General features: G+C 66.8%; 1 protein-coding gene across 1 annotated transcript; it reads right to left on the bottom strand.

Moving 5' to 3' along the window:
- Positions 1–490: 490 nt before the first annotated feature.
- On the bottom strand, positions 491–14,493 carry PLXNA3 (plexin A3). The gene is made up of 32 exons (XM_039224810.1): positions 14,461–14,493; positions 11,960–12,583; positions 11,023–11,562; positions 10,312–10,494; positions 9,391–9,519; positions 9,217–9,317; positions 8,777–8,900; positions 8,533–8,689; positions 8,354–8,453; positions 8,058–8,172; positions 7,687–7,887; positions 7,467–7,563; positions 7,140–7,330; positions 6,913–7,058; positions 6,721–6,841; positions 6,476–6,612; positions 6,195–6,365; positions 5,795–5,888; positions 5,472–5,711; positions 5,253–5,396; positions 4,939–5,173; positions 4,695–4,837; positions 4,357–4,613; positions 4,141–4,207; positions 3,890–4,036; positions 3,645–3,804; positions 3,389–3,492; positions 3,119–3,215; positions 2,633–2,823; positions 2,176–2,345; positions 1,520–1,732; positions 491–1,363 (listed from the first exon to the last, which is right to left on the bottom strand). The coding sequence occupies exons 2-32, from the start codon at positions 12,554–12,556 to the stop codon at positions 1,120–1,122; spliced, it is 5,616 nt and encodes a 1,871-aa protein (XP_039080741.1). The 5' UTR covers positions 12,557–12,583; positions 14,461–14,493; the 3' UTR covers positions 491–1,119.
- Positions 14,494–15,001: the final 508 nt, after the last annotated feature.

Here is a 15,001-nt window from a genome sequence, read left to right as displayed (position 1 = left end):
CCCCGGGCCCCCGGGAGGGGCTGCAGCCCCCGCCTCTGCATGTGCCCCTGCAGACCCCGGGCCCCCGGGAGGGTCTGCAGACCCCGCCTCTGCATGTGCCCCTGCGGCCCCGGGCCCCCGGGCCCCCGGGCCCCCGGGCGGGGCTGAAGCCCCGGCCTCCGCATGTGCCCCTGCAGACCCCGGGCCCCCGGGAGGGGCTGCAGCCCCCGCCTCCGCATGTGACCCTGCGGCCCCCGGGCCCCCGGGAGGGGCTGCAGCCCCCGCCTCCGCATGTGCCCCTGCGGCCCCCGGGCCCTCGGGAGGGGCTGCAGCCCCCGCCTCTGCACACGCTCTGGCTTCTCTGTGACCCCAAAGTCCCCCCCCTTCTCTGCTCCACAGTCAGACTGCAGCCTACTGCACCTGCCGTCCCCAAACGCTAGTCCCCTCCTGACCCCACCCACCACCGGACTTCCCTGTCCTCTCCTGACCCCTCCCCACACCTGACCCTGTCTTTGCAGGTCTTCAGGATCTCCTTGCCAAACACAGGGACCTTCTAGGGCCTCATTGCCCTGGACCATCAGCAGCACCCCTGGGAGCCAATCACTCCATTCTCCCTCCTGACCACACCCTTCCTGCCCCAGGTATGTGTGTCTGTGTGTGTCTTGTTCCAGGAGGCCACCCTGCAGGCTTGGGGGCCCCTCCCACCCCTCCTCAGTCTTCTGGGGCCAGTTCCCTCTCTTCTCTGCCACCTCGGAGTGTCCCAGGACCCCAGAGCTCGGTGTGTGGGCCGCTTGTCCCTCTACATGGCTCTCGGCCGCCCTTGGTGAGCTCGTGCAGGCTCAGGGCTCTCTGGGCCACGTCCTGGCTGACAGGTCCTTATTTCCAGCAATAATATGTCCTCAGACCCACACCCCTATATTGCCTACCTGCTGAACTGTGGGGTCACAAACCCCATGGGCCCTGCGTACCTTTGGGCCCCGCCCCAGCCCCTCAGCCCATCCCTTCCTGGACCTTTAATTTTGCCCGAGTAGAGTTTTGTTCTCTGGCGTCACCTGTGCCAGCCTGGGGGCTGACTGGGGGAGGCACTGGGAACGATCTAAGAGATGGGCTCCATGCCCCCTCTTTCCCCTCCACCACCCTCTAGTGCCCTTCACCTGCATGGGGGCCCCTGCCTTTGCCACTGGGTGCACCGTCGGGGCCTAACACCTGGGGGCCCGTGAGGCTGGCACCCACCTCTTGCCGGTACTTGGTGACATAGAAATAGAGCTCACTGAGCGCGCTTAAGATGTTGAAGTCGCTGGCGTGGAGACGGGACTGCTCCACCAGGTAGGCGTCCATGTCCTGGTCGCTGATGGACGCCATCTTCGCAATGTCCCGGTAGTACCTGTCGGGCCCCTGAGTAGGTCATGCAGGCAGGTGCCACCAACACCGCTGCCCCGGCTGTCAGGTGGGTCTCTGGGCGCCTTTCCCCGAAGCTGAGCCAGCCCAGGAGGGGCAGCGGTGTCCTCGGGCTGCCTGGCCCCGCCCCCCCCCGACCCACCTCTCCACCCAGCTCTTGTAGTTGGGGATGTCCTTGGCATAGAGCAGCTTGTTGGATGGCGAGTCCTTGCCCAGGCGATGTTCAGAGGTGGAGCAGGAGTCCATGAAGGTCTGGGCCACCACGGACAGGCAGGCGTCCGTGATGCTGTTCTTGTGGATGTCGAACACGAACTGTGGGTTCTTGATCACGTTCACCCAGAAGCGCAGGGGCAGGCTGGACAGGGGGACGAGCACCTCAAGCCCCTCCCGTCACCGCTCCCTTCTACGGTTCCCGTCTGGCCTGCACACATCTTGCCCACAAGCAGCAAGGGCGACCTATTTAGGGTCAGTGGCCTCCTCTTTACGTTTCTGCCGGACTTCAAGCAGTTAGAAAGGAGAGTAAACAGCCTTCCGTCCTCACCGCCATGGCTACCCTGTGGGCTTGGCCGTCAGCACCTCTGCTCTGTGCTGGCCCCACTCCCGGCGTCGCACACGGCCCAGCAGAGCCCATATCCGGAATCTGTGCTCAAGGCGCGACTGTGAAGCACGTCCTCTCCTGCCTGGAGGGCCGCCCCAGCCCCCATCCATCACCCACCCCCACAGTCTCCGAGTGCTGGCGAAGCCACAAGTGTCCTCCTTTCCTCCGTCCCCCTCCCCGTCCCCAGCACAAGGCAGTACCAGTTGCTCTTCCAGGTATGGCGCACGTCAGGGTCGCTGATCTGGCGCCGGTCGGCCTGCTCGTCCAGGAAGTCGAACATGTACTTGATGGCCAGGGGCAGGGCTGAGCCCCGGTGCGCCGTGCTGAACACGGTCTCAAAGAGGTCATCCACGAACTTCTGCAGCGTGCCCTACAGGGGCTCAGCCAGAACGCGGGCCAGGTCAGGACGGCCCGCAGCAGGTCAGGGGGACAGGGGAGCTCGGCAAGGAGCAGTGCTTCCCTGCACGGACAGTGCCCCAGGGGGGCCCGGCCTCAGCCTCAGCCTCAGCCTCAGGCCTTGAGAAAAGTGCCCTGGGTTTGAAAGCTCCCACCGCCCCCCCCCACCCGCCCCGGGGGCAGGCCGGACCGCTCGCAGGGCCAAGGCCCAGCTAGAAGATGTCTGGGCTACAGCCGGCGTGGCTCAGGGGAGGCCCACACCTTGGTGGCCAGGAGTCGAGTCAGGTAGATCTCCGAGACCATCTTGCTGCCGCGGTCCCCCTCGCGGTGGTCAGCATGGTCGTGGTTCTTCACCAGGTGCCACAGCTTGGTGCCAGTCTCCTGGTCGGGTGTGATCATGGGCGCCCGAGAACGGAGGCTGTCGGGGCTGCTGGCTGTGCGCAGCAAGCTCTCTGGGGCGGGGGACAGGCGTGCCCCTTAGGCCAGTGGGGCCGTACCAAGCCATTGCCATGGCTCTTGGCCCACTCTGTTCCAGGAGCCCTGCAGGCTGGGGGGGGGAGGGGGGCTGCCTGCTCTCACTGGCCCACCCCACCTCCAGGCTCTATGAAACTGCACACCTCCCACGGACAAGGCCCAGGGAGGCCACCAGATGCGCAGTGGCCACTCGCAGAGGGGGCTCCCCAAGATGACTGACACAGCCTCGAAGGGCACAAGGCCATCAAAGGCCACCGCCCTGATGGCACCTACCGTAGCGGCTGAGGGAACGAGTGAAGGTGAAGGAGTTGGCCATGTTATAGGCAGACACTTGTTTGGGCACCAGTGCCACCAAGGAACCATCTGTCACCTAGAAATCACAGAGACAGAGGGGGAGCAGCACAGGAGGCTGGGCAGACAACGGGCCTGAGCCACTCCCCTGGACCCCGGGCTGGGCATGCGGGGAGGCGCCTGAGGGTCCCCGAGGAGGGGCTGTGCCCTCGGGGCAGGGCTGTGGCCCCCAGGTGCCTCCCAACCCCTCACCTGGTAGTGGGCCAACGAGTTGACCCTCTTCCAGTCACACTCGATCTTTGTGGTGACATCTTCGTCCTGGAGGATGATGCGGGCCATGCGGCCCTGGCGCCATTCTGGAGGCCACAGACAGCCCTTGAGGTCCTGCCCAGAGTCCCCTGGGCCCCGGGCCCACTCCCCTCAGCGGACAAGGCCCGGGCGGGGAGTGTGAATGCCAGTCAGTGTAATGTGGCCACAGGGTGGGGGCCGGGAGGAAGGGGCAGGTCACCTAGGTCCATGTCCTCAGCTTTGGGGCGCTGCGAGTACGGGACACCCTTGTACACAGCGTCCAACAGCTTATCTTTGGCTTGGGTGATGCTGTCGCAGTTGAGAACCTTCACCGGGACCTGAGCACCACTGTCGCTCTCCGGGAACACACAGTGCAGGGTCTGAGGGCGAGGGGAAGCACAGGCTGGGCCCCGGGCGAGGCTCAGCGTCGTGCCCAAGGCCCTGCCCGCCCAGCCCCCGACGCACCAGCATCTTGTAGTCGATCTGCTGCCGGATGAGCTTGTCCTCGCTCAGGGAGTAGCGGGCCTCGCCTGTGATGGCGTCGATGGGGCCCTTCTCCATCTGCTGCTTGATGGCGCAGTAGAGCAGAAAAAGCGGCTCCCCAGCGCACTCCTGCAGCCAGGGGCGGGCGCACATATGCCAGCCGCCCTGCCAGCCAGCCATGGCCTCCCCGGTTACCCCAGCCGCCCACCCGCCCGCCCGCCTGCCTGGCACACCTTCAGAAACTTGTGCAGCAGGAACGTGAACCAGTTGGTAAGCATCTTCTCCGCCACTGACTCGGTCCTAGGGCAAAAGGGGCGCTGGGCCAGCTGGCAGAGGGGGGGGCCTCCCCTGCTCCCCAGGTGGGAGCCAGCCTGGAGGGGTGGCAGAAGGAGGAGGGCTGGCAGAAGGGGGGCCGGCAGAGGGCGGGGCTAGGGCCCTGCAGTGGGTACCTGCGCAATAGCAGCTTCGGGTGGTTCTTGCTCTCCAGGTTCTTCTCTATGAGGTCGGCCAGCAGCTGCTTGAGCAGCCCCGTGGCGTAATCGAGGCGGCTCTGCAGGGCCACCATGGTGAGCGAGGCCACGGTGCCACGGTCGCGCATGGAGAAGCTGCTCTGCGCCTCCAGCGTGTGGATGAAGGTGAGCAGGAAGGCGCGGCTGTGCAGCAGCTGTCCAAAGAGGCGCAGGGCCTTCTCGACGTTGGGGGGCGTCTGGGGGGAACGAGGAGTCTCAGAGAGTGGGGATGGCATGTGGCAGGGGAGGAGGGGCAAGCAGGCGAGCTGGGGACTCACATCCAGCTCCCTGAGCACCGGATGGGCCTCAATGCCTGGGAAGAGCACGCGCACGGCATAGGTCCGATAGTCCAGGAACGGTATCTGTACCCCGTCCATGTGGTTGGTCAGCTCGTTAATATCTGTCTGCAGCTCAGCGAAGGCTGGGGAGGGCGGGGAGGAAGACTGAGCGGAGCAGGGTAGGGGGGTGGGGGAGAGAGCCTCCCAGCCCGCCTGCCCTACCCTGCACCCCTGTCCCAGGCACCTTCCTTGCATTCCAGAGCCACGCGAGACTCCAGGTTGTCCATCTGCAGCTGAAGCCGCTTGAGCGTGCGGTCTGCATCCTGAGTCTTGCGCTTATAGGCGACAAGCACAGCAGCAATGGCCAGCAGCAGGAGCCCGCCGCCCACCGCCAGGCCCACCATGGCCGGCAGAGTCAGTGCCCGCTCGGCCGTGATGTGCAGGGTGCCCAGCCAGAACTCCAGGCCACCTACCAGTACCTGCAGGGATGAGCCCACCGTGAGCTGAGCCCCACGCCCACCCCACGCTCCCCCGCGGCCTCCCCCACCGCCCACCCACCTTGACAGGCTGCCGGCCCGTCTGGCGAGGTGAGTCACACAGCAGCTGCGTGTCAGAGACAGTGAGCGCACACGGCTGGCCCCCGATCAGCACCGTGTAGTTGAGGCGGGAGCTGCCGGCCGCTGCGGGGATCAGATTCTTGCCCTGTGGGTGGAGGGCGCAGTCAGCCAGGGCTCCCCACCTCCGCACCTCTCCTGATCCACCGTGCCCCGCTCGCACCTTCAACACTACGTGGGAGCCAGGCTTGACATCCAGGACGCCGGAGGGCCCCAGGGGCTCGAAGCTGGGGTCAGGGTAGTAGGTAAAGGAGGACCGGTTGAGGGAGCGGGCTGTCTGCACATGGTCCAGCAGGAAGCCAAACTCGTCGGGGTGTTCGCCCTGGGCCTGGGGCTGGGGCCGCCCCAGGAAGATGCCGGGGGCCTTACAGAGCATGGCTGTATCATTGATCACCTGGCATGTCTGCGGGGACAAGTGAGGGCAGCCCGGCACATGAGGCCACAGGTGGCACGGTTAGGGGCAGCTCGAGGGCAGCTGGCACTCACATTGGTGGTCTCGATGCCTCGGTACTTGGCGCGGACCCGGGGCTCCTGGACGGTCAGTAGGTGGGTCCCACTCACGGTGATGGCGGTGCTTCCGCTGGGGGCAGTGGGGGGAAGGGGGCCTCAGGCTCCCCTCCCCCCCACTGCCCCCAGCCCAACCTCTGGGGAGTCATCAAGGCTGCCGTGGGTGCCCGGGGCCTCCCCCGCCCCAGGTTACTGGGTGAATACCAGGTCCCATATTGTAGGGAGGACCCTGCCCCCCTCTGCCGATGAGGGCTCAGCCTGGGAGAGCGTGTAACTTGATGCCCCAGTCGCCAAGCAAGGCCCCAGGACAGAAGCTCAGGGGCACAGTCCCTGACCCCATCGGTGCTGTCCGGGCTCCCCGTTCTTCCTCGGGTCTTACTTGATGATGCTCCAGGTGGGCTCGAGGCGAGTGACCGTGGGGTCCTGGGTGTAGGTGTAGAGGACGCCGGGACTAGAAATGTTGGCGCGGTCGATGGCCAGGGTGATGGGGGCCTGGCTGGGGCCCAGGGTGGACACGGGTGAGATACACACGATTGTCTCAGCGTCTCTCCTGTGTTGGTAAGTGGGGTGCTGAGAGTAGGCAGCCCCGGGCCGTGACTTGCCCTGCCCTCGGGGCACACTACCAGACACCCAGGGCACCGCTGACAAAGCCCTGCCCACCTCACGAACTGGCACTCGCCGTCTCTCACAGTCACTGTGACCCTGCTGCCGGCATCCAGAGAGCTCCCGGAGATGGTGAGCCGTGTGCCCCCGGAAGCTGGGCCCCGGCTGGGACTCACGCGGTCAAATGCTGGCGTCTGTGGGAGAAGTGGCCCTGAGGAGAGGGAGGCAGCGGCCCGGTGCACGGTTGCGGGGAGGGGGGCCTCAGAAGGGCTGGGAGGGGAAAGGGCACGCAGCCCACGCACCACGAAGCTGTAGAGCTGCTCAGACTGTGTGCGGAAGTCAGCGGAGCAGTCGCCTACGCAGAGCTCGGCAGGCCCTGGCGGTGGGCTGGGCACCAGCGACTCCTCCATCTCACACACGATCCTATGGGGCAGAGAAGGTCAGGGCCAGGAGTAGACAGTCCTGGGCCCAGGCACCCGCACGGCCGCACTCACCTCTCAGCACTGACGTACTCGGAGGGGATGGAGTTGCAGCGCACGCCTGCGACCCGCAGGCCCACCTCACGGTAGCTGAGGCCCAGGTTCTCGCCCATGATGGTGACCCGAGTGCCTCCCTCCTTGGGCCCCATGAGCGGGTGGATCTGTGGAGCAGGGTGACAGGCGAGAAGGTGAGCCCAGACGCGCGGGGGCCTGGCAGACAGGAGGGGACCGGCGAGGCTGACCTGGGTGATGCGGGGGTGGCTGCAGCGGGCGCTCTTCTGGCTCGGGTGCATCCAGTTGGTCTTGGGGGCCGGGCAGTGGGCCCGCAGCTGGCACCTGCGCTCCGAGACGCACCAGCCGCAGTTGAAGCGAGGGTCAGCCTTGAGGCAGAGGCCGCAGCTGGGCCGCTGGGCCCAGCACTTGTACAGGAGAGCTGCGGGCAGAAGGCACCGCTGGGGGTGGCCATGGGGCGCTGGCGGCACCAAGGACCCTGATGAGGGGTTCCCGCCCCCCCGCCCCAGCTCCTGCCCTACGTGCCCCAGCCACACTGGCCCCACGCTGCCCCGCACCTCGGAAGGTGACAGGCTTGTCGATGGGGAAATCGCCATCCCAGACCACAGAGAAGTCCAGCTCAGTGTCACCATATTCGTCGCCTTCATAGGAGTACTGGGAGAGAGAGACCCGTGTCACCACGGAACAGTTATGCCGACGCCCAGCGGACGCTCCGATGGGCCCCTCCACAGCCAGCCCGGGGTCTTGGAGCAGGGCCAGGCCCCGGGAGGGGCTCACCGACGCGTTTTGGCACTGCACACTGCTGCTGTTGAAGCGCACGGCCGGCACCCGCTGCTGCCGCCCCTGCACGCGCACCACGCACTCGTAGTTCTTCTGGCCCGACTGCGGCTGCGGCAGGTTCTTGGCCCGCAGGGTGAGGGGCTGCATGACTCCGACTGGGATCAGGAGGTCCCCGCTGGGCAGGATCTCAGGGCAACCCTGAGGAGAGACCGCCCATCAGCCAGCCACACACCCGCGGCTGCTGTCTGGGCCCAGCCAGGCTGGTCCTAAACTGAAGAGGCGCCTGGAGAGCAACGAGAACAAAGGCAGAGAAGCCAGAGGCCCGCCCCCAGGGAGCCCAGCCCCCGCGCGCACGGCACCCGCCTCACCTCAGGGCTGTGGACCCTGCCCTCCTGGAAGGAGCACTCGTGGGGGTGGCTGGTACACACATGGCGGTACTTACACCAGTGGCAGGGGTAGGGGCTGCCGACGCAGGACATGCACCTGGGGAGAGAGGCTTCGCGAATAACACCGAAGACCAGGCCGGGCTCTCACACTTGCCCACAGGGCACGCGAGAAGCCCCAGGGAGGAGGTGCCGGGGCGCCTGGGCCCCCCTCCCCACCCGCACAGCACAGCAGGAGACGGAGGGGCGTGGGGACAGAGATCAGAGATGTCAGTACTCACGACTGGAGCACGCTGCAGTTATAGAAGACGAAGTCGACCCCAGCGAACCTGACGCCAGTCTCCTTGGACAGCAGCTGCAGCCGCACGGTGCGCGTGGCCCCTGCGGCGAGCCCAGGGGTGGCTGTGAGCAGGCCCGGGACGCAGAGCGCCCCCATCCCGAAAAGCCCCAGCACACTGACCGTGCCCCCTGGTGAGAGCCCGCAGCTCCTGAAGGGAGGGCGATGGGCACTGCAGCTCCCCGGAGGGCAGCAGGATGGCCTTGCTCTCAGCCACATCCTCAAAGGTGCAGCTTACACCGACGCTGAGGTCTGGCACGTTGTGCACGGCCACGGTCAGCTGGGGGAGGCAGAGGAGTCACAGCGGGGGGTGTCCCCCCCACTCCCCCACCAACACGCACGGGCCCGCACCCGTCAGGGCGCTCACCTGCACCCCGGGTGAAGTCACCGAAACGTTGTTGGGCCGGACCCGCACCTGGACACACTTGCTCAGTTCCTCGGCAAAGCCGTGGGGGGTGGAGGCCCCCGGACAGGCACCTTCGCGGCAGCATCTGTGTTGGGGGGGTTACAGGGCACATGTCAGTCCGCAGGGAAGAGGGGGCGGCCAGCCCAGCCCACGGTGCCAGGCAAGAGCATGGTTCGGCCTCATCTCCCGGGCTCCTGAGCTGCCACTCAGGATGGAGGCTTTGCTCGTTAGCGGAATGAAGTAGGAGGGGACGGGGGCAGGGGCCACAAGGGCACTATCGGGAGAAAGCGGCGCGTGGGCAAGGGCTGGCTCTGCCCTCCCCATCAGAGGGCGTCACTGGCTCCTCCCGGGAGCCGGGCCCCTGTGGACCCGTCCTCCCCGCCCAGCCCTGCAGCCCTCACCTGTGCTGAAGCACACACCAGCCGCAGTGCGGGTCCCCCGAGCCGAGGCAGGCCACACAGCTCACGTACTGCTCGCACGTCTCCACAGGGAGCTGGCTCACCTGGGGACAGCAGTGTCAGTACCCGCCCTGCCCCCACACCGCCACCTGCCGTCGCCACCCACCACGGGCCCACCTGCTTCTCACTCAGGAGGTAGATGTGCCGGTGGTCGGGGCTGAAAAGCAGGTCTCGCAGGATGGGGCTGCCATCCACCACGGGCACCGTCTCATACAGGTGGGCGTACTGGGAGCCATCAACCCGGACCTGCGCCGCAAGACAAGCCGGCCTGATGCCACAGGGTGCCACACACACCCAGAATATCCACTTGTCAAGCCAGGGACTTTCTGGGTCATGGCCAAGCCACAGCCAGGGCCCGGCGGGGCTCAGCACTCCCACCGTCCACCGCCAAGGCCGCCATAGGCAGGGGAGGGGCTTCCTGGGGGCCGACACAGGCCTGGAAGGAGCTCGTGCGGACAGTGACACGGGTCTGCAAACTTTCTAAACCCATGGATCGTACACTTTTAGCGAGAGAAGTGTGTGCTCTGTGGGCGATGCCTCCAGGAAGTGGTTAGATACGCAAACAAGGGCCCAGGAGGGGAGTAGACCAGGCCCCGAAAAAGTCACTGGCTCCCTTTACAAACCCTCCCCGGCTGTCCCTTCAGAGCGAGCACACGGGAGCTCCCAGAGTGTGTCTCCCCCTTTCATGCCCACGCCCTGCCCCAGAACGGAAGCAGCCCCAGTGCCCATGAGGGACAAGAGGGACTACATTCACATTTCTTCCTCGTCCGTTCAACTGAGAACCCAACAGTGATGGCTCCGCCAGGGTCCGTGCTCTCCCAGCAGGGAGGCCCCGACACAGGTCTGGTCTGTGTCACGGGAAGCCAGCAATTCAGGCTGCAGTGGGCACTGGGGATAGAGAGGCCGGGTAGCCCAGAAGCCTCCCGTGGACCATGGCCAGGTTCCTGGGGCCCAGCCCGGAAAGCTCCCCTGTCCCCCGGGGGCCATGCCCCACGCAGGCCTCACAGCGCAGGCGCCCGCCCGCAGCCGTTGCCCTACCTTCTTCAGACTGCCGGTGCGAGTGCCGATAAAGACCACGGAGTGCTGGCGGTAGGTGTAGGCGGCCACACTGGCCATGCCGTCGCTGCTGTCAGCCAACAGGGGCAGCCCCTCGATCACGTGCAGGCCACCCAGCGGCTGGTTCAACACCAGCCCGCAGAAGTTTCCATTTATCTGCATGGGCTGGTGAAACGGGACGGGTGCGGTGAGAATCAGAGCTTTGGGGCACCAGCTGGACAGAGGCCAGAAGACCCCACATTCCGGCTAGAAGCAGGATCTGGAACCGGCTTTCCGACCAGCCCAGCCCACCGGCTGGCCCTGGGACCGCACGGGAACTCGGCGGCTCGTGAGGAAGAGGAAGAGGATCGGGGAGAGAAGGGCGAGGCAGCAGGTGGCCCCAGGCACACTTCTGGGCACACCTCCGAGGCCTGTGGGACGGGGCTGCCGAGGAGGGGGAGCGGGGAGCACCCGGCTGGGGCGGGGGAGGGGGGCAGGAGGGAAAGCACAGCTCGCAAACAGAGCACCCTCAACAGCGAGAAGGCAGCCAGGGAAGAGACGAGCAGCCGAGGGAGGGAGAAAGCGACGGGGGCGGGGGGGGGGGGCATCCCTGACAGGGAGAAACGGTGTCCCGGGGCGCAGGCGCCACCACCACCACGGCCGGCACCGGGCTGGGCTCCCCCACCCCCACCCCCGGCCCGGGCGGCGGCTCACAGTGTTGATGCAGGGCAGCTCCTTGTTGAGCAGCCAGGGCAGGGCCAGCGTGCCCTCCCCCCGGTAGCAGGACTGGATGCGGCGCCGGATGTGGGCGTTGATGTTGCTGAGGGTGAAGAGGCAGAGGACGGTGTGCCGCGGTGGGCGGGCCCGGTTCTTCTGGCCCTGGGAGAAGACGGCGAAGAGGATGTCCTCGTCGGGCGGCACGCCCAGGGCCCGGGCCAGCAGCAGGCCGGGCTTGGCCAGGTGGGCGCTCTGCACCAGGCGGTACTCGACGCCTCGCCATGAGCAGCCGATGGGGAACTCCACATACGAGTAGAACTCCGAGTCCCCAGCACACATGCGCACGATCTTGGACGTGAAGAATTTCTCGCCCGCCGTGTCAAGCAGCGTCTGCTGGGTGTCCAGCTGCAGCGTCAGGAAGTACACGAAGGAGGCACTCACAAAGCCATAGATGTAGTAGATGTCAAAGGCGGGGTACAAGGACAGCGTGTCGGAGGGGATCTTGATCTGTGAGGAGACGAACTCGTCCTGGTACACCTGTGAGGAGGTTCGGGAGAGAGCTTGGGGCAGGGGCAGGGCCCGGGTCCGTGCCAACCTCCCAGACCCTGGCCCCTCGGCGCCCACAACCGCAGTCCGGCCCCGCTGCCACGACACGGTCGCCGCTGGGGCCTCCCTCGTGATTCCACCCCGCCCGCAGAGTCACAGGAGCGCAACCCGGAAAGGCGGCCGAGGGCGGGGTGAACAACCCCATCCTGGGCCCTGGCCTGGCCTCCCGGCCTCAGCAGCCAGCCTCCTCCTGGATCAGGGCCCTTGCGGCTACAGAGCCAGGACATGGTGAACGAAGGAGGGTCACGAGAGGGCTGGGAAGAGGCCCTGGGGGAGGAAGGCCCGGCAGCCTGCCTGACAAAGCGAACAGGCGAGCGGGCTCACCCACCAGACTGAACATGTCGGCCCCGTCCTCGTCGCTGATGAGCTTGCGCGAGCTGAGGGTGGGGAAGTACTCGGACTTGCCGTCAACGGCCGTGCCCACGAACAGCTTGCTGGGCCCCCGAGCCTGCTCCACGATGACGCCAGCCATGGAGTCAGGCTCCTGGGCCCCCGACAGGTAGTGCTCCTTGCGGTGGTGCGGCTCGCCCAGCTTGAAGAGGTCATCGAGGCGCAGGAACTGGCAGATGCCCTGCCAGACGCTGCCACAGGCCACCAGGCGGCGGGCCGCATAGTCTATAAGCAGCAGTTTGTTCACGTTGTCAACAGGTGCCAGGCGGTGGGCGCACACTCGCATGCTGGGAGGCGGGTAGCAGCGAGCGTTGTCCTCCACCGGCCCCGTGACATGCGCCCGCAGCTCCGTCAAGTTGGGGGCCAGCTTGAACACGCGGTTCACCGCACCCACAAACACCTCCCCGGTCACCCGGTGCACAGCCAGGTGGGTGAGCGTGGTGTCTGTCACCGAGAAGGCAGGGAAGGGCCTGCTGCCGCCCAAGGGCTCCCCCACGGCAAGGAGGGCTAGCAGGAGGAGGCAGACGGCAGGCATGGCCGGCAGCTGCTCCCGAGGACAGGCCTGGGGAGGGAAAGCAAGTGCAAATCAGAGGCCCTGGCCGAGCGGCCTGCCGTCCCCTGGCCCTGCTGGTCTAGGGCCCCCGGCGGACAGAGCACCATGCCACAGAAGGTGCAGGCCACTCATCCACCACCAGACCGGAGTCCCAGATGGCGACGGTGGCTGGAAGACAAGAAGGGCCTCCACCAGGGCGCACGAGAGAGCAGCGACCACAGGCAGGCTGGAGGGCCATCAATCACCCCCCACTCCCACCCCACCCCCCAACCCCGCTGGAAAGAAGCCAGGAGGCCTCCCCTCAACGGGGCCACACCCAAGGGGGCAGCAGAGCCAGATGCTGAAAAAGGCAGGGCGGGCAGCCCTCCTAGAATGAGCCCCCAAACACCAGATCCGGGAGCTGAGGGTGGCCAGCCACATGCGGGAGCCACCACAGGCAAGTCGCAGGCCACAGAGATGCCCCACGCCCAATTGTGGGAAGGGGAAGAGCAGAGAGTGGACAATCATAAGTGGGGGGGGGGGCGGGGACCCCATTCCAGAGTGGCACTGCCACCAGGAGACCCAAGTCAGAGGTCTAAGACGACCCGGCAGCAGGACACCCGGAGTCCTGGTCCCAGCCGCCTCCTCGCCCCGAGGGCCTCCCCCAGCTGGCTGCCCAGGAGCCTACTGTCTGGCCTACCCACTGCAACACAAAGCCGAGTTGTGCCTGCCCCCACAGCCAGGAGCCAAGACAGACATAAGTCAGGCTCTGCTCAGGCATAGCCAGACAGATGGCCCAGGGAGCCCTGTGCAGCTCTCCCTCCAAATCCAGAGGTTAGCTGCGGAAGGGGCGGTGTAGGGGGGCCCAAGGAGCCCTACAAAAAGGAAGGAACGACCCTAAATACAGCGAGGCCTTCAGGAGATGGGGCGGGGGCCCAGTGCTCAGTGTGGCCAGGTCTTCAGCCCCAGGCCACACCCAGCTTTCTGGCCAGCTCTAGGCAGCAGAGGCAGCAGAGCAGTGTCGTGGCATCCAGTGGGGCAGGGCTCAGAGCTACCCTCTCTGTGCCCAAGCCCCAGGGGAGACGCAAGGTACCCAGCTTGGGGGGTACAGGGAACGAAACTAAGATGGCATAGAAGACAGAAAGGGAAAAATGCATTTGGTAGAACAAGGAATAGGCCCTGCTTGAAACTGCAGAGTTTCAGCTCAGACCGATCATCTCCCTGGGGCTCTTTTGTCAGGTCTGCATCCCGGACCCCTAATGCAACAGCCAGAGAAGAAAGGGAGGCGGAAGAGAAGGGGGGGTGCCATATCCCATCCTCACCTCCTCCACAACCGGCAGGAATACAAGCCTACGAATGGAGATGGGGACAAGGGACGGGGCGGGATGGAGACCTGGAGAGGCAGGATGTGCAACCCAAGCCCCCACCCAACCTCCACCTGTAAGTGGGAGCCTGGAGCCTTACAGGCACACCCAGCTGCTGCTACAGCTACAGCCTCGGCAGCAGAGCGCCCGAGGGAAGAGACAGCCCTACATAGAGATGCGGTTCCAGCGCCCCGCTCCCGGATGCCCCCCACCGTGCTGCTGGCCTGGCTTGCCCAGCCCCCACCGGGGGCACTCCTCGGCGGACCCACGACGACCCCGGTGGATGGGGGCGCCGCAGCAGACCTTGGAGGGGCCGCTCCTCAGCCACAAGGGGTCCACATAGGGCAGGGGAGCTGGGCTTAGACTGGCCGTCCTTGCTGGCGCTGGGCACGAAGGACCACTCAGGCCGGCGTTCAAGATGCAAGAGCAGAGGTAAGGCCCGACCCCCTCGAGGCCAGACCCAACCTCTGAGCTGCCCGAATCCTGGGCCGCCAAGCAGGCCGTCCCCACACGGGCGGCGGGGTATAGAGGCTACCTACCTACCTGTCCCTCCGCTGCCGCTGGCTCTGGGTGGCCGCCTGCCAGCCACGTGGACGCGCCCCCGAGCCCCACACCGGCCCCACTCGCGCGTCCCCGTCGCCGCTCCCCGCGCGCGCCCCCGCCGCCGCCGCCCACACACTGGGCAGGCCCGAGGCCGCCGGGGCCTTTTAAATCCGGACCGTACCACCGCGCCGGGTGGGGGCGCCCAGGGAGAGCCGGGCGGCCAGGCGCGCGGGCGGGGGCCGCTCCTACCCCGGGGTCGGGGGTAGCCCAGCGCGTAGCCGGGGACCCCAGGAGCCGCCTGGACGTCCGCCCAGCGAACCGGCCCCCCTCGCACAATGGCCGCGTCCGCGGCGCGCGCCTCTCCCCCTACTCCCCGCCCGCCGCCTCGAGCAACCCTGGGACCCGCGCGCGCCCGCGCCACACCCCCTCGGGCCGGGCGCGCCGCTGCGCCGGCGCGCACAGACCCCGCCCCGCCCGGGCGCTGCGAACCGCGCCCCTGGCCACCTGCTGCCGGTGCGCCGACGGCCCCGTGTCGACCTCC

This window comes from Hyaena hyaena, unplaced genomic scaffold (assembly GCF_003009895.1).
Source record: "Hyaena hyaena isolate Hyena2069 unplaced genomic scaffold, ASM300989v1 scaffold_1776, whole genome shotgun sequence".
NCBI classification, from domain to species: domain Eukaryota; kingdom Metazoa; phylum Chordata; class Mammalia; order Carnivora; family Hyaenidae; genus Hyaena; species Hyaena hyaena.
This window is presented reverse-complemented; position numbering and strand designations above follow the sequence as displayed.